Source organism: Zophobas morio, unplaced genomic scaffold (assembly GCF_036711695.1).
Source record: "Zophobas morio isolate AGI-343-1 ecotype UQ-CSIRO unplaced genomic scaffold, CSIRO_AGI_Zmor_V1 ptg000024l, whole genome shotgun sequence".
Taxonomy (NCBI): Eukaryota; Metazoa; Arthropoda; class Insecta; order Coleoptera; family Tenebrionidae; genus Zophobas; species Zophobas morio.
This window is the reverse complement of record NW_026972129.1, coordinates 2,792,797-2,816,897: the sequence shown is the minus strand read 5'-3', so window position 1 is coordinate 2,816,897 and position 24,101 is coordinate 2,792,797. Positions and strand designations below refer to the sequence as shown.

Here is a 24,101-nt window from a genome sequence, read left to right as displayed (position 1 = left end):
ACTGTAAACCTTCACAGGTCGCTTCGTCCCATAAGTTTGTCATATTCAAATATTCTTTATCATTTAAAGCCACTGAGCTAAGCTTCCGCTCTGTTATATTTGCTTGTACAATTTTTCTTTTAGCCTCTCCTGTATTTCTTCTTCTTACAATAAATTTAAAAAAATCAAATACTTTTCTTGTAGTATTCTCGCTATTGTATTACACAGCACTTTAAAAGCGGTTCCCCTATAATCTTGATCTGAAGACTGAGATTAAAAACGTAGTCTTTCAACAAATTGCTAACAGCATCAAAAGGATTAACTTCTCTCTTCACAACATTTCTTGAACTGGACCCAACATGATTTGCGGAATTGGGTAAGGTTGTACATTAAGTAGTATTAAAACAAAAACGAGAGCAAAAGTGGTAGCAGTTTATTTAATTAGATACTAATTAAGCTCAAGACAATATTTGCAATATGATTCATGAAATTTCGTCTTTCTAGATAAATGCCGATAGAATGACAAACTTTTTTTTTAAATAGCACAAAAATTGATAAAAATGCAAAATATGCACCCATTACGTGAAATATGCAGCAAGGCAAATATATGCAAATATGCATTTTTTTTAGAGCTATATTCGTTTTTAATGAGCATGATTCGTTCACATATTAAATATCAAGACTTATATGCAAAAAATAACGGATATGCAAATTTCATAAAATTAGGTCTCTACCCATAACTAATCCCAAACTCATATTCTCACTTTTTTAAACTCCAGTTGAGTTAAATTAGAAACACAATCACGGGTTAACTTGTTTGTTGTTGTTTTATAACTTTAAAAGTTACAAGAAATTAGCAACACAATGCGAATTATTCGTAGAATATCACCTTCATAAATCAATGCTTGGGCAGTGCCCACAATAAACTCAGATGAACTGGTAGACAAAGAAGATTTCTGACTCTATTTAACATTGGAGATTTCTTACTTGAAGGAACAATATGGTGAAGTAGGTAACACCAAAAAATATTTTTTCCAAACATGACTTCATTTGGCAGTTCCAAACATGCCTGACATGGTTACCAAATTGACCCTTGATGGTTACGTACACACATGATACAAAAAGTCTTCTTGTACCATACGTAGCCAGGGGAAGAAAAAGAGAAGTCACAGTCACACTGCTAAAAATATAAATGTGTGACCTTGAAAAGGTTAATGAAACGTGAACCAAGTTTACATTAGCAAAACTAATTAAAGGACAATTCACACTCCCACATGTTGGGAAGATTGTCAATTTTTTGAAATAACGAACGATTTATCATGATTAATAAAAATGCGTACTAATACCTAAACGTTTGGGTTTAGCGAACATGGTCAACGTATTTAGGACCGTGTTGCAGCCGATCGCTTTAACCGAGCACTACCGACCGCCTGTACTAGACTCCGCATCGCGCATCTCGTCCGCCACGAGATCTTGAAACCACTCTAGCTATTGTAGTTATTTTCAAACGAAAAATAAATGAAAAGGTATCAGTTAATGTTATGTTTATTTGGGTCAATAATGAACAATTATTTTATGTAATTTCACCTCTCAGTTTCGTTTGTCGTTTCAATAAAACGTAGTTGAAAATATAGTTGTAAAAACTAGAAAGAAAGCATAGGTGAAAAACTATACACGCAACAATAACCATTTTGTAAATAAAAAATTTGTTCCACTCACTTTGATCGAAATGCTTTTCACACTAACCTTTGTGACATTGTGACTGATTTATCAATCTTTAGGTAGTGCACTGTCACTTTTACCTCTAACGTAAAGTTTTAAATTACTGCTTCTCGAACCTAACATTCGCTCGAGCAGTGAATGTTTAGATTTCCGTCGAGCCGCTAAAACTGCTCTGCATATTTCTTGAAATACAACTGCAACTGGCGCCACTTGTTCGGCGGCAGTCACTTCAGAAAATCCACATTCAAAGTCTCTAGCTAATATGGCACCTTCTTCTGTACTAACTTCTCTTAAATGAACCATGTCGCACTTATTCGCAACGATATATATAGGAATGTCAGAGTCTGATATCAAGGATCCAATACGTTTCAGGTAGGTAAAGGATTCGCGATTTGTGATAGAATACACAAACAGAAGACCGTCAGCCCAGTGTACAATCTCAAGTGATGGCAGATCAGCTGCACTCTGAAACAAAAAAAGAATAGTGAAATATATAATAGTAACAAAACAAGTTTTAAAATTACCCGCTTTAAGTTTTTTTTTTAAGTATATGGTTATTTTATTTATTTTATACATATATTTATGTAAAGTAAAAGTAACAGAGACCCTAATATGGAACTTTGTAACACTCCATATGTGACATTGCAGAGTATCTGAATCTATGCCACTGTTTCTTAATTTCTGATGTCTATTACTTATTTATAACCTATTAATTAGATGCTATCTTACTGAATTTATAGTATTTAATTTTTCGAGTAATATATTTTGTGAAACTATCAAAATCGTTTGATAAATCTAGAAATTTTGTTATACAAGGTTATTCTTAAATTCATCAAAATTTTTTAACCGGTAATAGATCTCATTAAAAGCAATGCTTTTTCTAAAAGTGTGTGATCTTCACGTGATTTTTTCGAGCTGCAATACTATTGGTCAAGGGATGTTTGCCGAGAACCCTGCACCCGGTCGGATATACGCAACTTAAATTTTAAACTGAAATTGGTTGTCGTACACATGGTGTGACATCATTTCAACTTAAGATTTCGTGTCGTTGGTGTATTCCTTGTATCTATTTCGCTTGTATTTTTTCGTGTTTTTCTTTCAACTTTAATATTTTCAATAAATCAGTTTTTTGAGGACTTTGTTAATACTTGCTGAGAGACAGTCCTATCTGTTCTCTTAAAATTGATATTTTTTTTTGATATTTAAGATGTAAACAAAAGATACATTTTTCAACAGTTGACATCATTTCCCATTAAATCGGTGGTGCAAATTGGAGATTTAAGGCTCCGCCACACAGTCATTAAAAGATGCCAAAATAAGGCTAAACGCCAACCCATTTTGCGCCTTTATTTTAACAGTTGAAGAGCAGGGCGATACATGTGCGTGCTCATAACATAAAAATCTTTAAGGAAGCGTCTTGTATTTTTTAAAAAACGTAGCAGTTTTTAAAATAAAAAATAAAGTGCGTAAAACCCCAGCGGATTTTTAGTGAAAACTATAACTCGGTGTGCTTTTAAAAAATATCGAGGTGATAGAGAATTTTTTTCTACTTTAGGCGCCATTCTTCGTTTTCTGTTAAAATTTTACTTCTTTTAGTTATTGTAAAAAAACTGCAAAGCATTTTGGGCAAATTTTGGTAAGTTAGGCAACCCAAAATATTAGCTGAGGCGGTAAGCTGTAATTTATGGCCCACACAATAGAGCACCTTTTAAATACCTTAAGCTTATTTGACCACCCTTTGAAGTACCTGACAATAGCATTAAGGGTGCCGTCTGGAGGCAAAATATCTGCCTGGTCAAAGTGAGAATAAAACGACCCGGGAGATGCTGCCTCCTGTTAGTGAATTGCTAAAATGTGAATAAATGCAGCACCGATCCGTAGAATTCTACATTTTACTGTACGGAAATAAGTTTTAGTACACAAGCCGCAGTGCCTGTCTAGCCATAATAGTTGCAAACAAAACCCGAGTACCTGAATTTACCCTTGACCGTTCAAAACCCGAAAGATGTAAAACTCACTGATTCATTTTCCTATTTTGACTACAGTTAATTCTTTCCAGTTATTTATTTTGTTTCCGTACTTAAATTGTTTTCGGTAAATATATTAAATATATGTAAATATTAAAGTACCTCCTACTGTCGGGGAATCATCTGTAGATATTTGATTTATTCCTATCAAGGATGTGTTGTTTGTCTGAATTACAGGAACATCATGTAAAGCAAAAATTGGTCGCGCCAAGGTACTATTTACGAACGGGAGGGATTTTCCACATTTGTAGGCTAAACTTGAAATAAGAGAATTAACAATATTTCCGGTATAAGTAAATATTTTTATTATTTTCCTACTATCTGCACTGTCGGGCATGCCCATTCATTACAAATAGAATATTTTTGGCGGAAAATTTTTCTTAAACTTAATAATGTATAAGAGTTTGATTTTGTTATTTACTTTATCGTTTGCAACAAAACAATAGTAATAAAAATAAAAATATATTTACCAAGTAAATAACAATAAATTGTTAAAATTATTAGCCGCAATCGTTTGAAAATGAATAATAACGTGTCCTTGAAGCTATTAGCCACATAGCAAAATTTTTTACTTTCTTCAACGCAAATCATTAGTACGTTGTATGCAAGTAATTCTAAGCATTCAACGGTGGTTTTTTATGTAAGTACTAAAATATTCATGTTAATTATTTTGGCGGCTAACTGCATGGCAGAAGGCAGTTTATTTAAAAATTTGACTTTGCTTAAACTGTTTGTTAGTATATCGTTTTGTAAGGATTTAAATAATTGATTTTAAATTTTTAATAGAAGCAGTTGCTATTTTTTATGCATATTAACTTTGACTTGCACTTTTAATTTTACGTATATCATATGCTTGCGCATCGTAAACCTCATTTTTTTGTATAAGGTGTAAATATTTTTTGTTCACTACATATTTGTCATACTGTTTCGGAAATATTTAATTTTAAATTTTAGGCTTGAACAACTTGAACGTAATTTTAAATTCGGAAAAAAATTGTTACTCAAATGGAGTCGAAAGCGTGTACAAGGGATAATTTCAGTCCGCAATACCAGTCCCACTTCCGGTGACAAACAAAAGTTGTTAAATTTATTGTAGGTGGTTGTTTACATCTGGCTGGCAGAAATGGTAGAGTCCTATGAATGTAATTGTTTGAAATGCACGTAAAGTACCTTTTTTCGGCAAAACTCAGTTTTGGAACAGTTGCCAATGTTACTACCACTTTGTCAGTGTCTGCCTAAAACATAGTTTCGGTCGTCCACTTACAAATTATTTGCACTATATTTTTGTTGTTACACCTTATTTTATAATAATGGCTCGTGACAAATTTTATCTACGCAAAAAAAAAACAAAACGTGCAATTAGTACAAAAAATTGTACAAACAGTAAAAAAACACATAAGTTTATTGAATTGAAATAAAAACATCCAACTTAAACGAAATCATCAATACTTTTATCAAGTATGTTATAAGTAGACAGCGGATTTCTGTCGGGCTACGTCACGATTATAGGTGGGGACGCGCTGGATCGCCGGGACTCAGTAGCGGGTGATAGATAATCACTGAATTTAATCATAACTTATTCCATAAATATAATTAACGATTTATTAATCAAACAGCTAAGTAAATGAGAACGGAAATTAACAGCAGAGTGCAACGAAACAGCGTTATTCTAATCTCAAATAAACGAAGTGCAGCCCGTAACTTCAATGAATTTCCATCCCGTACGAGCCGTACCGAGTTTGGCCTTGCCTAGCCCGACAGAAATCCGCTTTCTAGTTATAAGCTGTGAAACATTAATCCTTTTCCCGTCATAATTCAAACTACAACATTTTTAGATTCAAGGTCAACTGGAAATTTGTGAAAAGGAGATTTGCTACTTTGTGGTTTATAGTGGAGATCAGAATAACCTCCATATAGAAACAATATTTAGAGATCGAAAAATATGAACAGAAATTATGTTTCCAAAATTAGAAAAATTCTATCGCTGCTGTTTGGCTCCTGAAATAATACTGAACAGGAAGTCAAAAAATTTGAAATGTTTAAATTTTGTTGGTTGTCTGTATGCCCCATTTTTTTAAGGGATTAGTAATATATAATTAAAATAAGCAGCATTTACAAATATTAATATTGCATGGGTTCGGTTTGACAAGTGTGTGCTGTGAAATTATACTGAGTATTACAGTCTGGATAGAAAGTCGCTAACCCGATTTGTTCTGTTACTGTCCTACAGAAGATAATATGCTTTTCTACCTGCCATCAATTCATCTCTTTTTAATCATACCTATATCGGCGTAGGTTGATTATGATTACAAAACTTTGACATCGTTTTACTTCTTTCATCTTCACCAACAACTCAATGACGTTTCAGAGTATATATATAAAAACACGTTTCAATTTTATTTTTTCATAGAGGATAAAAAATAATTAATATAAAACAGATTTATATGTGCCTCAGCTGCGGAGGATTGTAAATACCTTTTGATCTCTTAAATAAAACATACTTAATAACTAACTTTTAACGTATCCATCTTTTTTACTGTTTTAGTAAAAAAGATGGATACGTTATTTTGTCACTTCTAAAAACCTAAATGGTATTGTAAAATCGGAAATGCGATATCAAAATTTTATTCCGATAAATCGCTGAGTAAAAACAGCTCCCCCTGGTGGACAAGGTCCACATTAAATTAAGTCTGCAACCAAACCAGAATCTAAGTAAACCTGTATTCTGCTACGGCATCATAGCTCGTTTAATGGCGATTTCTCGTTTCAACAGATTCTGTCTTTTCGAGAGTTATTTACCTCAGTCGTGAATTTTTTAGGATTATAAATGGTATCAAAAGAAAGCTGACACTTTTCCCCAGGGGACCTCCTATCTCAGAATGCAAATCACTTCAGCACTTCTTCAAAAAATGCATCAATGTACCGGTTAAATCTGGTGTAAAAATTGGTCAACTTTATAATTTTTTTTTGTAAAAACTGCGGACTAGATATGAATATAAATATGGAGGTCCCCTGGACTCAAGTTTGTTAATTCGAAATATAATTTTTTTAAAGCGATATATCCCGTATTTTTAAAATGCAACTCCGGAAACCACGACGATGTTTTCAATGTATTTAGTATAGGGCGAAACCGATCCAGACGCGAGCCTTAAGAAGGATATGCACTGGACCCTGTTATACCTGATACATACCTATAGTTGTGGTTCGGGTTCAAACTAGGTAATTGTAATAACTGCATTTATTGAACAATAAATTAATGATTTTATTTTTAATAGCTCTTTAATATTTTTACTACAAGCCGCATATGAACATTTAATCTCTGCAATTGAATTAGAATTTATTAACCCATCTGGAGAAGCTCCTAAAAATTTTTTTCAAATTTGTTAGAGCTTCAAATTTTTCTTTGGCCTTTTCTTCATTGTCAATAGCAAATTGTATAGACTTGGGGAATTTTTTCATAAAGTTTTATCGGAATGCACAATACTTTTAACGGTATTTGCGATGTTAATTCCGTCTCTCATTTTGTCCTTTCTTTACTCCATTCCCTACACATTCGCTGACCACAAGTACCTTTTTCAATAGCGTTTACGTTACTCTGTGACAGCTTTATTAATAAATCCGATTTTTTTCTTTCATACACTTCAGGTAATATATCTGCAGTTTTCGTTTGTTCATCGTTGACGATATTATTTTTACCGGAATCCAGACTTCGGATACGCAATTTTTTAATAGAGGTTTCAGTTTTATTAATCGTTTTTGTTTTTTTCAATTTTTGTTCCACAAACGCCTTCGTATACTAACATTGGCCTCCCCAATTTTTTTTTTAATAACGGAATTAGGAACGTACCCTTATTATTATAACTTATTGCCGCAGCAAAGCATCACCCTTGATACGATCCTCGTGCAGAAAAACTTAAAAACTTATTCTTTTTCCTCCCACAAATTTATTAACGACAGAATTGTAGCATTCCACAGCATTGTTCTTAATATCAAAAAGTAAACTAGACGACAAAGTTGCAATTCTATTTAAAACTTGTTTGTAAGGTTCGTATAAAACACCATTTGCGAAAGTAGAAAATAAAATATCATTTGACTGTCCACTTTTATAACAAAAATAACTTGCACATTGTTCGTGATTGCCAAATATATGCTGGAAAAGAAGGAAGAGGCTCATTTTTGCTAAATTTAATAGCTGTTCTAAATTTTAGAATACTATTTTTAAAAACATTTTTAATAGTGATAACTACTTTCGTTGTTTTAACTATTTCTCTAATTTTGGAACAATATGTATGTGATTTCTACATTCAATTTTTTCTATAAAATAATATGCATCATTTGGTTTTGCAGCCCGAACTTTTTTTAATACGCTACTATCCTCGTCGCCTATAATTCTCCTATGAAGTATCTAAAGTAAATCCCTCTGAAACTTCCATGGACATAGATGTTTGCTCCTAGTTTTTAAAACAGTTATGTGTTGGAATTTCTTTTTTCTGTTTCATATAGATTTTACAGAAACTACAAAGTTTGTTTTTGACTCCTACATAAAGTATTTTTTTAGTTCTGGCACCAATTATACGTCCTACCCCAGACAGTGCATTGTAACGGTAGTATATGGGACGCAATCATTATCTACCTCCCTCGCCTTCACAGCTAATCGGTACTCTTCTTTACCTGCGTTTTGGTTTGTTCTTCGAAAAGTGCTTCGATGCTCTTTAGAACTCTAGCCTCGGCTTTACGATATGTCGCCTGGGGTATTTGAGGGATATCTAGAGCTGAACAAAATTCTGAAATTTAAGAATAACATACGCCCGTTGATCTAGCTCCACAAATATCTGCATAATTGACTTTGTATATATGCTTTTCAGGTTCAGTACAAAGATTACCGAATATTCCGTACATATGAAATTTGTAGTAGAAAACAATTTTTAAATGATAACAATTTTCATGAGTTATTTCAATATTATCTAAAGTACTGATTGATTTCAGTGTTGTTAATAAGTGGCCTATGTCAACAATTCTACGTCCAGTACTAATTTCTCGACGTGTCATGACCTCTAGAGTACGAAAAAAGTGGTCTCCCGTTTTCGTATGTCCGTCTGTCTATCTGTATCTGTATCCATGTTTTATTAGACAAGTGTTCTCCGAAACTACTGGATCGATTATTGCCATATTTTATATGTATATTAGAAATATCATGTAGATGGTTAAACGCTAACTAAAATTTGGCAAATCATCTCCACCACCAATGGTATGACGTCATCTCCAAAATTTATATTACAAAGTTTTTTAAATTTGATAAAATTAGATACTCCTGCACTTGTGGTGTGTAAATCCGTGTAGAATTTTCACCCTAGACATCTAGAATTTTTGGACAAAATTTTAACATATCCGGGTTCTCATAAAAAAAATAAAATTCGCATAATCAAATTTTATAATTTTTCGAAAAAGCTGGGTTTGTTTTATTGTATTTCAGAGGCGAGAGAAGTTCTGTCGAAATAACCTTCCACCAATTTGCTTCATTCAAAATACATTCCGAGAGGTAACTAGGTATGTATAGTGAACCAAGAGTTATAAGGTTATATGGCCATCATAAAATCATCCCATTGTGTCGAAGTTAAGTTGTTTACAATAGAAAAGGTTTTAGGGTCGTAAATAACGTGTCCACTGCAGCTCGACCGGCTCTTGTGGTTTCGTTCAGGGGCGGCTTTCACTAAATATGAAAATCCACCACTCCACTATTTGTTTACATTGATTAAATACATATAGATAGACCCATGCTATTGTTTGGAGCGAACAGGCCAACGGCCGGCGAACAAGAGATGGCGCACCAACAGTCGGCCGTCAAACGCCGGCGAAAAGCTTGGACACCAATCGCGCGCGTAGATAACCCAAATCGCAGCAACAATACATTTAATAAAGCTACCACTCGACAGAGGGCGACGAAAACAATGTGTAAAAATCTCATAGTAACCATTTATATAATTTGCAACGTTGCCAGATGAGCCTAGCACAACTTCGCCGTTATTTCTAGTCGATTAGATTTTATTTCGTTTAAAAGTTTCTGGTGAATAAATGGAATTATTATAATGAATAAACAATACAAACAAATTATTACTTGTTATTTTAAATACTTGTTAGTGTTGATGAAAACATAAATGGTAATTAAAGTTATTCTAAATACGGTCCGGTCCGGTAGCTCAAATTTTACAGTACGAGTGATATGTTTCAGGACGAGTAGGTAGCCGAGTCTTTAATTTCGAAACGAGTACTGCGAAAAGAGTTACCGGACGTATGTTGTTATGTATTTTATTTCATACTGTCAACATACTTTTTTATTCGATAATATTATTATTATTTTGAGAAAAAATCCAAATCGAGTCACTTTTTCTGACATCGTTAGCAACCGCTCTTTGGTAAATGTTTTAATTTGTTTATTCGTGCAAATCAGCATCATATGTTTAAACACATAGTACTTATAACACTTTACAGGACTTATTGTTTTGTATAATCCGACTCGATGGACGAATGTTTTGTGCAATCCGTCTCGAAGGACCAATGTTTGTGCAACTCGGCTCGTCCTACCAGTATTTTTTGTAATCTGGTTGATACGACAATGTGATACCGAATTGTACTTTGATATTGCTCCAAGGACCTTTGTTTTCTTGCGTGCGAGATAATAGACAGCGTTCGGTTTCGATGTTTAATACAGGACGGTTACAGAAGTACTAAATTTACATTTATATTTACAATAACAGGTAAAGCAAAAGAGACCCAAAAGGGTCAGTGGCCGCTTCCGGAAATGGAAGACTTGTCCTTTTTGGCCACGGAGGTAGAAGAGTGTCTCTTCTACCTCCGTGTTTTTGACGGCTCAATTTTATCGGACTTGTCCGTTTTTTTGATTTTACCGGAATAGTTCGATCCAGTAAAACGTCAAACTTGACATAGTATGAAGTAAAATAAATAAATTTTATTCAATTTTGACATGTAAACAAACGTTTATTTTGCCGTCAGTAGGCCACTAAAGCTTTGGTTTATCCGGTAGCACCATAAAATTTTTAAACCGCTAGCGAAATAAAATTTTTATTTTGCTGTTTTAAAACCATGGTTACCATTTCTGTAATTTCTCCAATGCCTTGCTGCTCTTTCCATCTAAGGAACTTTTGATACACTTTCTGATTTGCTTTTTTTTGGGAGCAAGTTTTGCCGTTGGAATCTTGCATGATTTTGCAATTTTTCGATAATTTTAGTTTGTTTAAAATAAACAAACACCGTCGCCAGAGTCACATACTACACACACACACCTGATATTGTAACCTAAATTCTACGCATATAAAACTTTTATTTGGTCGCTGTCAATTCTGACGTTTCTCGAATGTGAACTTTGAATCACCAATTTTTTCACAATTTGGGACTTGGGGTTGTCAAAATTGAATAAAAGTTTGTATTACACTCGCGGTTAAAATGAATGTGTAACTCGTGGTCTTAAGGCGCTCGCGGCATGCGCCGCTCTCGCCTTAAACTGGCCGCTCATTAAACATTCACTTTAACCGCTTGTATAATAAATAACTATTATGATGTAAATACAATTAAGTATATCGATAATTCGCTACTGAAAATTTATTGAAATATAATTTGTGTTAAAAAAAGATTTTTGTGGTTTTATGGTTTATTAACATAATTTACTTATTTGAAATTAAATATTTTTAATACATAGCACAAGTTCTTGATATTCTTTATTTTTATTCCAAGTAATAATTGTGTTTCCTTTAGTTTTAATCAAGAAAATTTTTCGGTTATTATCTAACATACTTTTGTACATTAAGAAACTCCATTCCACGTCACAGGACGTTACAGGACAATATTTAAATAAATAAAGAAGTCGTTTTATGTGTTTTAAAATTCACTCTGATTTCCGGACTTTAGACTTTTTGGTGTTTCACTTCGGCACAAGAACTAGTCGTATCTCAAAGAAAACAAACAGTGGAATATACCGTATTGTACCTATATTTCATAGTAAAAATGTCTAAATTTTTGACGTGACAACGTCTTATAAATCGATGGAGCCGGCTGCACGCACGAAAAAGCATGACTCATGCGGCGTTACCTCGCTCTGAGGCGTCCCATGTAAGGCTTGAAGTGCAAGCGAGAACGCGGAACGAGCGACAAAGAGGCACAATCGGCCTTCGCGTTCGGCAGCGTTCGCCATCCGTCTCTCTCCTACTTGAGTGAGCGATGCGTCTGCGTAGAGGCACAATCGGCCTTCGCGTTCGGCAGCGTTCGCCATCCGTCTCTCTCCTACTTGAGTGAGCGATGCGTCTGCGTGGACAGCTGCTATATTATAGTACATTGACATGTTTTGGTCGAGTATCAAGTGCAGTGAAAAGTGAATGTAGTGTCAATTTTTTCAAGACACATTAAACTAAAAAAATTGACATAATTGTATTTATGCGTATAAATAAATCTAACTTGATCAATTTCATTGTGATTTCTAATTACCTCCTTCTCTATATACATACAAATCTATTAAACAAATGAAATTAAAATTTTCTTTTGAAAAATGCTACCATTCCATCAGTATTTTCTTAAGACGTTGTCACGTTCAACTATCGTCAGTAAACCGACTTTACAGACAACCGATTTTTTTTATGAAGAGACAGACTGTTCTAGGAAACTTTACTAAATCTTTTCATTTACGAGCTATTGAAAGTCCGCCGGTCTCACTGATACTTCTTACTTGGCTCCTACGAATGAAGCGAAAAATGCACAGATTGAAAATATAGTAAATGGGGTAGTATGTATGCGTGATATGTCGTTAGACATTAGGTATTTTGCAAATAAAATTTATTTCATTGAAAACAGAAACAATAAAAAACATATCTGTACAAGTTTGGAATCGATATGGCCAGTTGTTTAGAATATGCAAATATGCTTTTGTTCGTATTTACAATTATTACGAAACAGGTTATCAAATAATCTATTTTCACATGGCGAGACTTTCAAGCGGCCGAAGAATTAAAAACCATAAATTTTCATTGAAGAAACAAACTCTTCCAAGAAAATTACCAAATCTTTTAGTTTACGCACTATTGGACGAGCACTCCTTAAAACGGTCAGTATACTTAATCGCATTATTCCATTGATACCTACCTACCGAAAACGTTGCCAGATGAGCCTAACACAAATTTGCGGATATTTCTCGTCAACCAGATATTATTTCATTTAGAAGTTTCTGGTAAATAAATGGGATTATTGTAATGAACACATAAAACAAATAAATTGTGATTATTATTTGTTGTTTTAACCCATTAGACGCTTATAGGCTTATAAGCATACTTTTCTTGAAAAATCGGTAATAAATTCAGTGAAACATCTTTGTGCCTTAATTCCTATTGGTAAACTGGGATTTTCAATAGAGGTCGCAGGAAAATTTTGTATGGTTTTATGGTTTATTTACATAATTTTCTTATTTACAATGAATGTTTTTGATATATAATACAAGTTCTTGATATTATTTATTTTAATTACATTTAATAAACCATAAAACCACAAACATCTTTTTTTAACACAAATTATATTTCAATAAATTTTCAGTAGCGAATTATTATCGATACACTTAATTGTATTTACATCATAAAATTTATTTATTTTACTTCATACTATGTCAAGTTTGACGTTTTACTGGATCGAACTATTCCGGTAAAATCAAAAAAACGGACAAGTCCGATAAAATTGAGCCGTCAAAAACACGGAGGTAGAAGAGACACTCTTCTACCTCCGTGGCCAAAAAGGACAAGTCTTCCATTTCCGGAAGCGGCCACTGACCCTTTTGGATCTCTTTTGCTTTACCTGTTATTGTAAATACAAATGTAAATTTAGTACTTCTGTAACCGTCCTGTATTAAACATCGAAACCGAACGCTGTCTATTATCTCGCACGCAAGAAAACAAAGGTCCTTGGAGCAATATCAAAGTACAATTCGGTATCACATTGTCGTATCAACCAGATTACAAAAAATACTGGTAGGACGAGCCGAGTTGCACAAACATTGGTCCTTCGAGACGGATTGCACAAAACATTCGTCCATCGAGTCGGATTATACAAAACAATAAGTCCTGTAAAGTGTTATAAGTACTATGTGTTTAAACATATGATGCTGATTTGCACGAATAAACAAATTAAAACATTTACCTAAGAGCGGTTGCTAACGATGTCAGAAAAAGTGACTCGATTTGGATTTTTTCTCAAAATAATAATAATATTATCGAATAAAAAAGTATGTTGACAGTATGAAATAAAATACATAACAACATACGTCCGGTAACTCTTTTCGCAGTACTCGTTTCGAAATTAAAGACTCGGCTACCTACTCGTCCTGAAACATATCACTCGTACTGTAAAATTTGAGCTACCGGACCGGACCGTATTTAGAATAACTTTAATTACCATTTATGTTTTCATCAACACTAACAAGTATTTAAAATAACAAGTAATAATTTGTTTGTATTGTTTATTCATTATAATAATTCCATTTATTCACCAGAAACTTTTAAACGAAATAAAATCTAATCGACTAGAAATAACGGCGAAGTTGTGCTAGGCTCATCTGGCAACGTTGCAAATTATATAAATGGTTACTATGAGATTTTTACACATTGTTTTCGTCGCCCTCTGTCGAGTGGTAGCTTTATTAAATGTATTGTTGCTGCGATTTGGGTTATCTACGCGCGCGATTGGTGTCCAAGCTTTTCGCCGGCGTTTGACGGCCGACTGTTGGTGCGCCATCTCTTGTTCGCCGGCCGTTGGCCTGTTCGCTCCAAACAATAGCATGGGTCTATCTATATGTATTTAATCAATGTTGTTTACTACCTGCAGCCGCTGAGGGTTCCGAAATAACCACTCGCTTTGAAAGCCGGCCCTGTTAAATATGAGCAAGAAATGTTTAGAAGATGATTTACTGCCAACCGGTAAGCTTAGTGCGAACCACACAAAGGGGGTATTTATTTGCGGTCAACTACTTTTATGATGGCCATATAACCTTATAGCTCTGGGTTCACTATACCTACCTAAATTTCTAAGATTTCGGGTTGAAAAATTCCAAGATTACTAAGAAATACTCACGATAACGAACCTTCGTACCTACAATAAAATATTCTTGAAAATTTAATTTTACTTTTCTACCTACTTACAGAATATGCCTAACACATACGAATTTTTATGGAAACAGGAATATAAAAATTAGAGGAAGAATTATGGTCGGAATTATATATATGAACAAGCATTTTTTTGTTGTGTGTATTGCGAGTAAAGATCTCAACAGTCTCTGACAATGATTTTATTAATTTATTTTAAAACACACATTTGGCTTTTTTCTTTTCTTATGATAGTAAATTAGGTTAAACTGCATATCAAAAATTCTCTTTCAAGGGACTTTATGCTAAAAAAAGGTAGGAGGTGCCATTTAAAATATTATTGATGACGTCATACACCTGTCAAATATCGCTCAAAACTTTTGAAACTAATATTACAAAATGGCAATTTTTATATACCAGTAGACGTGTTTTTGCGTTTTTACTTCTCGAACGTAAGCTAAGAAATATTGTTTGTTTTCTTTCATAGTAGATAAATATTTTAGTTCCTTACTCTGCTCTACCTGCAAGTTGGGATACACTTCCCCCGCTGAAAATAGCAGTAATAAAACTAGTTACTTATTGTAAACGAAGTAAACGATTAACCCTTAGAGATGAGTGGCAGCTGTCATAACGAGGTAGCATGGGTGTTTTACAAGTTGCATATCTTTTAAAATAGAAATTTTCTTGAGGTGTGGTAGAGCCTTAAGAAGTGTTTAATAGCATGACGTTTTTTGAAATTCCCGCCGTAAATGCTTCGGTCACTTTAGGTAAAGTTAGCGTTAAACCTGGTTGTTGACTAATTAGTCATCTTCTTTTTTAGAACACAAAAGATAGAGGCTGTAGAAAACTTTTGGTTTTAATAGTCTTCAATTTCGCCGGGCGTTCATGAAAAACTGAAATGTGCTAAATGTGTAGGTAATTCAGAAGTTGTCGAGAAAATGAACTTCAAAATTAATAAAGTGCAACTCTTAAACCCCATTTTTGTCTAAATTCCTAAGACAAATGGCGTGACCATGCTATTTTTACATATTTCTAATGCCATTGCAATAAAAACTTAGTAGGTACATATTTGGAAATAATAAATTTTATTTTGTTAAACTTGAACGAATTGTTTCCGCTGCTTCAGTCATTCGTGTTAACAATTCTTCTCTGGTATTAATACTTAGGGCTTGCACAAATTAATGGTTTCATATGCCCCCATAAAAACTGAACTTAGCAGGGAAAGGTGAATAGAGATTAAATTTCATCAGATAAACAAAAACAAAAAGCTCACAACCAGTGTTAGTAATGCAAGAACACGATTTGTAAATTTTCAATTAATCAGAAAGTTATATATTTACAGCTGGTTGACTTCATACTTTTTGCAGAAACATTCACTTTCAAACTTCATATTCCGCTATAATGCATGCAGAAACTTTAGGAAACTTGTCAGTTATATCACAGTTCTGTGATATTTTTTGATCACCCTACACATTACAACAATTGGTGAGCTTTGTGATAGATTAGTTTTGCAGGAGGGACAATAGAACATATCAGGTTGACGAGCATTGTACCTCGGTGTTAAAAAGTTTAGTTTCTTGAGCAACCACATGCAATCAACTTCATAAATAATTAAATTTAAAAGGAATCGCAGACCTGAAATCAGTCTTCTCGTATTAAGGGAGATGATGTTAAATCTGTTTAATAACTGTGATTATGGGTAACCTCTTACCGAATATATTCTGTCTTCCCGAAATGCTAGGAATTTTAAAAACACTCTTTGAACAGACAGTCGGTTACAGACTCTATATTGTTAATTAACATGGACTTGATACACCGAGTGCCAAATAATTGAACCGTACTCCAACCTAGACCTGACAAGTCCAAAAAAATATATATATTTTCAAAGTTCGCATATCCTTAAATTCTTTGCTATTTCTAAAGATGAATTCCAAAATTTTATAGGCCTTACATGTCATATTTTCCATATGCGAAGTGAATGTGAAAGCAGAGTCAAATAATACACCTAAATCTAATATAGAGCTCTTTCGCTGTAGTTTTACATTGTTAATACTATATTGATAATACATAGGGGATAATTTACGGGTATACGTTACAATTAAACATTTGATGATATTTAAAAATAAGCGATTTTGCAGATACCACTGACAGACATTATTGAGATTATTTTGGAAAGCAATGGAATCACTAGGAGAATTTATAATCCTGTAAATTTTTAAATCATTAGCAAATAACAAGCAATTAGATGAGATAATTTTCGTGATATCATTAACAAACAAGAGGAATAATAGTGGTTCCAAGTTTGACCCCTGAGGGACTCCAGATCGAGGAGCTATATTTTTCGACTTGTAACAACGATATTGTACATATTGCACTCTACCTACCAAGTATGATTGAAAAAGTTTTATCAAAGAATCAGAAAAACCGAAGTAATGTAGTTTCTGTAGTAGAATATAGTGATCAATTTGATCAAATGCTTTCCAAAAATCAAGATATAGGTACAGTATCAACCTGTTGTTTACTATCAATTGCTTCACAAGTAAATTGAGTAAAACACACGAGATTTGTAATAGTCGAACGTTTCTTCATGAACCCATGTTGCGAGGGACTAAGTAATATACATTTTTACATCCATATAAATATATTTGTACAAAACGCTTTCAAATGCTTTCGCAAAATTACTTATTAGAGAGATTGGCCTATAGTTGGTTACGTCTGCTTTGTCCCCTTTTTTAAATAATGGATACATTGTTGCTGTTTTCGAGAGTACTGGAAAAATACCTGTTATTATAATTAAATTACACAAATACACTAAAGGCTGGACAAACACAAACATGTTTGGAGTTTTTTAACGTTGAGTAAACATCTTTCTCCGAAATATAAGAAATAGAAACATCGCTACCAGCACTATATTCAGGATTGCCGGCCTCAGCATGTAATTGCGAATCAAGATATACAGAGCTGAAGTAATCAGCAAATGCATTCACAATAAGATCTGGATTATCTAGGACGGGCTCATTATATTTCATTGTACCAGGAATTCTTGTGGTACATTTCTTACTTTGAATAAATTTCCAAAATTTCACAGGTTCTTCCTGTAATAACTGGGTTTGACGATTTACGGGTAGATTGGAAAGAATTCTAAAGGTTTATGCTGGTTGAGACTAGAGCTTAATTCGCAGTAATGGAGGAGCCAGTAAAACAGATTAAGTATGATTATGTTCGCACAAATTGACGCAACAAATAAGGAAATGAACAAGGAAATGGGCAGTAGAATGGAGAAAGATGGACACAAGAAATAACGAAATAGACAAAAAAATGGATGCAAGTATGGAAAAGATAGGCGCAAACATCAAAAAATGGACGAAACAATGGATGCATGAATGAAAAAAATATACGAAAAAATGGATGCCAGTAAGATATGAGCAAATGAATGCAACAATAGAAGAAGTACGCGAAAGAATATACGCAAGAGATAAGAAAATGAACGCAAAAATAGAAGAAATCAACGAAAAAATAGACAAACAAAAAGATGACATAATCACCAACCTAACTGAAAATTTTGAAAAGGAAGTAGTAGCAAACAAGAACGAAATATGTAGAAGAAATTAAATAAGAAGTGAAGAACGTAAAAACAAATTTGGAAAATATGGAAAATATTTTCGGACGAAATATGATTTCAATGGAGCATAAGATGAAGAGTGAGTTACAAAAATCAGTGGAATCCATGAAAGATCGAATGAAAACCATAGAAGTTAGAATGGAGAAGTAAATGAAGAAACTCGAAAAATTAATGAAAAATGCAACAACTAACTCATGTAATGTGTTGTCGCCCCACAGAATAATTCAACCTATGATGATAAGATGCCTTGGTCATCAATGCTGATCATACAAGACGCAGTTCCGAGTAGCAGCTACGGCAAATCTCTGGGAAGAAGAGCAAAAAGCTGCAGCCTTGGTGATAGGTTTGCGAGGCGCAGCGCTAGAGATACTTAAAACTCTGTCTGAAGGAACAGAAACAAATATAGTACCCTAAGTGTCGCTCTAGAACTTCGATTTGGGGATGAACATCTGAAACCAAGTTTTTGCAACCCAAGTAAAGACAAGATAGTAGTAAGCAGGGGGTGTGAATGATTCATCGCTCTGGGGGTTTTTGTGAGGTCATCAAGATGGGGGCTTGTGGATGGGATTTTTACCTCATCAAGATGGCGGACAGTGGAGGATTTTTTATACAATCAAGATGGCGAACAGTGGGGGAGTTTTGACGTCATCAGATGATTTTTTTTTGACGTCATCAGCAAAATGGCGCACAGTAGGGGCATTTTTGACATAATCGAGATGAATTTTTGTGATCAAAAAGGCGGATACTAATGGATTTTTGAGGTCATCGGTAAATGATCAAAATGTTAGCCATTTTGTTCAAGGCACATGTTCACTCTCTTTTTAATTTCAAAAATGTTTTGCAATTATTTTGGTCAATGCCCGTTGTTCAATTGCATGTTGAGACAGAAACTCTTGACGGTTGAGGAAATCTTGTCAAAGATGTTTGTGGATTCTGCTCAAGTCGTCTCAAATTATCAACAACTTCCTCAGGTACTTACTGAAAGTCTTTCAGAGATTTCCCTTTGTTGACACTGCCAGTTCAAACAAGTCTGTTGATTACATCTCTAATGTGATAAGTCTCTAACGATGTTTCTTGAATTATTAAATCACGGTATTTCGCCAAGTGAAAGTGTCTTGTTCAATAGAATAAACCATTTTCATGGTCTTCCCTTCCTAACACAAAAATAAAAGTACGCAAGCACCAAGAGTTTTGAAAACAAGTGTTTTGTTGTTTTGAGCTTGGGTCAATGAAAATTCCTGTAAATCACACGTGAAAAACGTTAAAACAATAAAAAAGGTGACTTTAAATGATAAGTTACAAATTATATTAATGACAAGTGAGCACTGTCATAATAAGGCATAATTTCAGCTACCTGTGATTTCAGCGAAGCGGGATTTTTGAAATCCATGGCCAACTACGCCCTTAGAATAATTTATAAGAACCCTGTATCAAGGTATAAAATCTGTTAATATATTAACATTTATTTCTTGAATAAAAAAAAACCTAATGGAAGCTCTCTACAATTAAATATTAATACATACCTTAGGACACGTATCTAGTATTTCATACAAAATGGGTTCATTGTCTATCAGAACTTCATGCTTATATCTGCCTTCTGAAACCAAGAAAGATTATTAAAATGAGTACTTTGCAATAAAATTTTAAGACACAAATTCCGTTTTTGCAGACAGACATAACTGATGGTGAGCGAAATTTTATATAAAATATGATATGAGCACAAAAATGGATCACGTTGTTATTTTTCTCGCGAGGTGAAATGTTATATTAAACTGTCATTAACATCAAATGAAAAACTTCAGAACAAAAATGAGACAGACTTTCTTATGCAAAAATTTAACACGGTTTTTAAGTAAGTATTCTGCCACAAATTTATTTTACAGCACAACTTGTCCGTCACAGCATACATTCCATTAGTTCTGTCTATCATAAAAAATGTAGATGGCAAATATAGTCGCGGCTAGAAAATGGTGGATGTCAATATCTTTTCACTGTCACACAGTGTAAAACACCGTATTGTAGCCTTATTTTTTAGTTTTGTCTATATATCTAATACATACTACTATATTGCTAACTGCCCTCAAGTCCGAAAACAGAACGGCAAAGCAATATATCGGACCTCTTTGTGCTGCGCATGCACTCGTACTTGTTTGATCTGTAGTCGAAAGCGTCGATGAATGCGTTTTGACATTTCGTACGTCCCTTTTTACATACAAGAAAAACAGACAATTGATAAGAAGGAAAAGAAAACAATAAAAGAATCAATAACCGTAAACAGGACAAACAAAACTACGCTCACCACTAACGGTCAGACAGTAACCAAAACGCCTTTAGGGTACCTGTCCATTGGAGCGGAACTCTCACCAGAGTTCTGATTTTCATTTTATACGATTCTTAATCTTAAGTTGTCATGTCAAATTTCAAAGGTCTGTTACTGCAATGAATTCAGTTAACTATTACGAAAAAAATACACTTAAAACAAACTTATCGAAGATCACTGTCGCACTTCGAAATGCGTTCGTATTGTGAGAGTCGCCCACAAACTCGGAAAGAGAGAAACAAGGTAAAAAGAACACGCTTACCCAGTTGAGGGCAGGCCCGACTATGGCTTTACGGGCTGATTATGGAATTATTTCTCGCAAGCTCCCTCTCAAGTGGACATGCATAGCTTTAGGGCTACATTACGGGAATTAGGCATTTATATAGGTGGATATGATACATGAACTATTTATATATTATAGTAAATCATATCCAACAGCATCCGGTGGAGAAATCCCCCAACAAATTTTTTTATAAATAATTTCGGAGGCTTCCACAGTCGGAATCAATATCTGATCGTTTTCCGGGTTGGAACCGTGTTAATTGAAGAGTTTCGCCTCTGGTATGGTTGATATACTGAGTTGCCGTGCTCTTTTTTGCCTTATTCTTAACCCTGCTCCTGAAGATGTCACTTACGAAAGTGTGCGAAACGTTGAGCCCAAAAGCTCAATTTACACGGTTCCAACCCGGAAAACGATCATGTATTGATTCCGACCGTGGAAGGCTCCGAAATTATGTACATCTGTTAGATATTCAGGTAAATCATTAATATATATTAAAAATAAAACAGGCCTCAAAATAGAACCTTGAGATACCCCGTGGACAATTTTAATATAATCAGATAATTTGTCAATAATTTTAACGTACTGTGTTAAGTTGCTCAAGTAGACAATATCAACTTAGTACTATCTAGATGAAAATTATAAAATAGTAACTTCCTTATTAATATCTCATGTGAAACGCAATCAAAAGCTTTACTTAAGTCTAAAGAATAACTAAAATAAATTTGTTTATGTTCGAATGGGAAGGAATTAGGAATAGGAATTGCCGATGTTGTAGCAGAAAACGTGGCCCGGGTTGCAACAGCGTTAGCAATCGGACTGCCATGAGCATCTCTTACGGGATGCCGAAACCTGTTCATTAGCAGTGATTTGGTTGCAGTGGCTGCAGAGGTGCCCAAGGATGGAGGTAAAAGGCAAATTATAATTGCCTTTGCTACTTTCCTGGCGAGTCACAAGACAATCGACTTCCAGACGAAGTCAAAAGCCTCATTAGCTGGTGCAAAAGAACTAATTCTAAGATGTTGCGCCACCGCACAACATCTTATGTGAGGCAGCACGGACAATAACAAACGAGGTGAGTCCCTCCTTAAATATTTGATTTGTAATATCATAGACATTGTAAATAAACGAAAAAACCCAGCTTCATAAACGCTATCATAAACTTCATAACCAACGCGCGGAATTGTGTTTCATACGCTAGATCCAGTGCTGTCGCGGCGATAGTTTGATTACAAATATATTTTTCTTTTGGACTATATCAACATAATGTAACATTTCAAGATCACAAATCTGTGGTCCTGTGTTTGAAAAATTAAAAACGGCATCGAGTATTATTATTTGAAGTAATATAGTAATATAGAAGTAGTTTTTTAACAAGCTGTAAACACTCCTAGCGACGCACTGGCTACGACCTTGTGGACCAGTTCAAAGCGTCCCCGCTACTCGCCGTAAAACACACCTTACTTCAACTGGGGGTTGCAGCGATGAGATAGATTTCCGCGTACTGTTCATAACGCTATCGTGTCCGTTTATAACATACTTGATTGAAAATTGGCGAGTAGTGAAGGAAGCCGACATAAAAGTGCCCACTCGGAGCTGCGAAAAGTGCAGAATACCCAGAAAAACAGATTATTGTCTCGACAAAGAGCTCACAAAATCTGAAACCAATGGTCTCTGCTACAACATCGAAACTCCAGTGGAACTTGATAGTGCCTCATATTACTTACGTATATTAATAATTTCTTCGTATGAAAAAAAATGTCCTTTGAGACAAAAGGTGATATCTTGGTGGAACAAAGAACTCGATCATCTCAATTCAGAGGCAAAGAAGCTGTTTAACAGAACTAAAAGATTAGGTACATGGGATGACTTCAAAAAAGCTGTCGGTAATTGCAACAAAGAATTGAGAAAATCTAAGAGACTCTCTTCGAGCATGTTCTGTGAGGGATTAGAGGAACTATCCCAAGCAGTGCGGCTGCAGAAGGTACTCTTGGAACGGTAATTACACCACGGATCTAGAAGAAAGTTTAAGGGTTCTGTTGGAAACCCACTCCTGTAGATCAAAATCCTACGAAGACGCTCGTACTCAGGCTGGAATAATGTCCGTAGACTTTGAATCTCGCTTTACTAAAGAGTGCAAAAGCCTAGCAGGTAACATTTTTTACGGCTAAAAGAATCAATCAAATGGGTGGTTAAAAGCTTCAAAGTATTCGAATCGTCAGGCACAGATCCCATTTTTTCAACATTGACAGAGGTCGATGAATTACTACCCAGCCTGAAAACAATTTTTAAGGCTAGTTACTATCTCGGTTACATCCCGAAGAGCTGGAGGGACGTATGTACGAGTGGCGTTTATCTCTAAAACGGGAAGAAGACTTCCGGCCCTATTAGTCTTACCTCCTTTCTCTTAAAAGCCGTGGAGAAAACTGTTGATAGAGGAGATTTTGTAATTCGATATAGTTAATTAAGACAAAAATTTTTACAACCATATCCCACACATTCTCTGTTTATTTTACTGTTTATAAAGGGCGATAAATATAAGCCGCCCGAGAAACGCTGAGTACTTCAGTTTGAATTTTATATTTTATATATGTGTATTTGTGATCTTAAAAGTTAGTTCGTAATAAGCTTTTAAAACGAACGGATCGCATTTTTAATACACGAACTTTAAGGACAATTATGTTTTAATCAACTCATTTCCTAGAGGAAATCTCAAGAAGACTCTTCTATCTAGAAAGCCGTTTGCCTACCAATCAGGCAACTCCACACTTAACGTTTTACGTTGTTTGGTCAAAAACATTGAAAAGACGTATGTCGCGCAAGAAGTGGATCTGGAAATATTCATTGACATAGAGGGCGCATTTGACAACACCTCCCATGCATCTATCGAAAGAGGTACTGAACGTAGAGGCATTCCAACCCTTAGATCATATAATAAATAGATACCAATACTCAAACTGAAAGCTGTGACTAGACATGAAGCTCTCTGTTGTCGTTTTCTACGTCAAGAGGAGTACTATAC

At 34.5% G+C, this 24,101-nt stretch overlaps 1 protein-coding gene across 2 annotated transcripts in view; it reads right to left on the bottom strand.

Annotated features, from left to right (window-relative positions):
• Window positions 1–478: 478 nt before the first annotated feature.
• LOC135135034 (ras-related and estrogen-regulated growth inhibitor-like protein) overlaps window positions 479–24,101 on the bottom strand; it is a 43,205-nt gene continuing 19,582 nt past the window's right edge. For both annotated transcript variants that reach the window (XM_064063972.1, XM_064063973.1), the window contains 2 exons: window positions 20,003–20,076; window positions 479–2,166 (listed from right to left, as the gene is read on the bottom strand). In XM_064063972.1, the coding sequence (XP_063920042.1) occupies window positions 1,750–2,166; window positions 20,003–20,076 (491 nt within the window). In that variant the 3' untranslated portion in view covers window positions 479–1,749. The remainder of the gene's footprint in view (window positions 2,167–20,002; window positions 20,077–24,101) is intronic.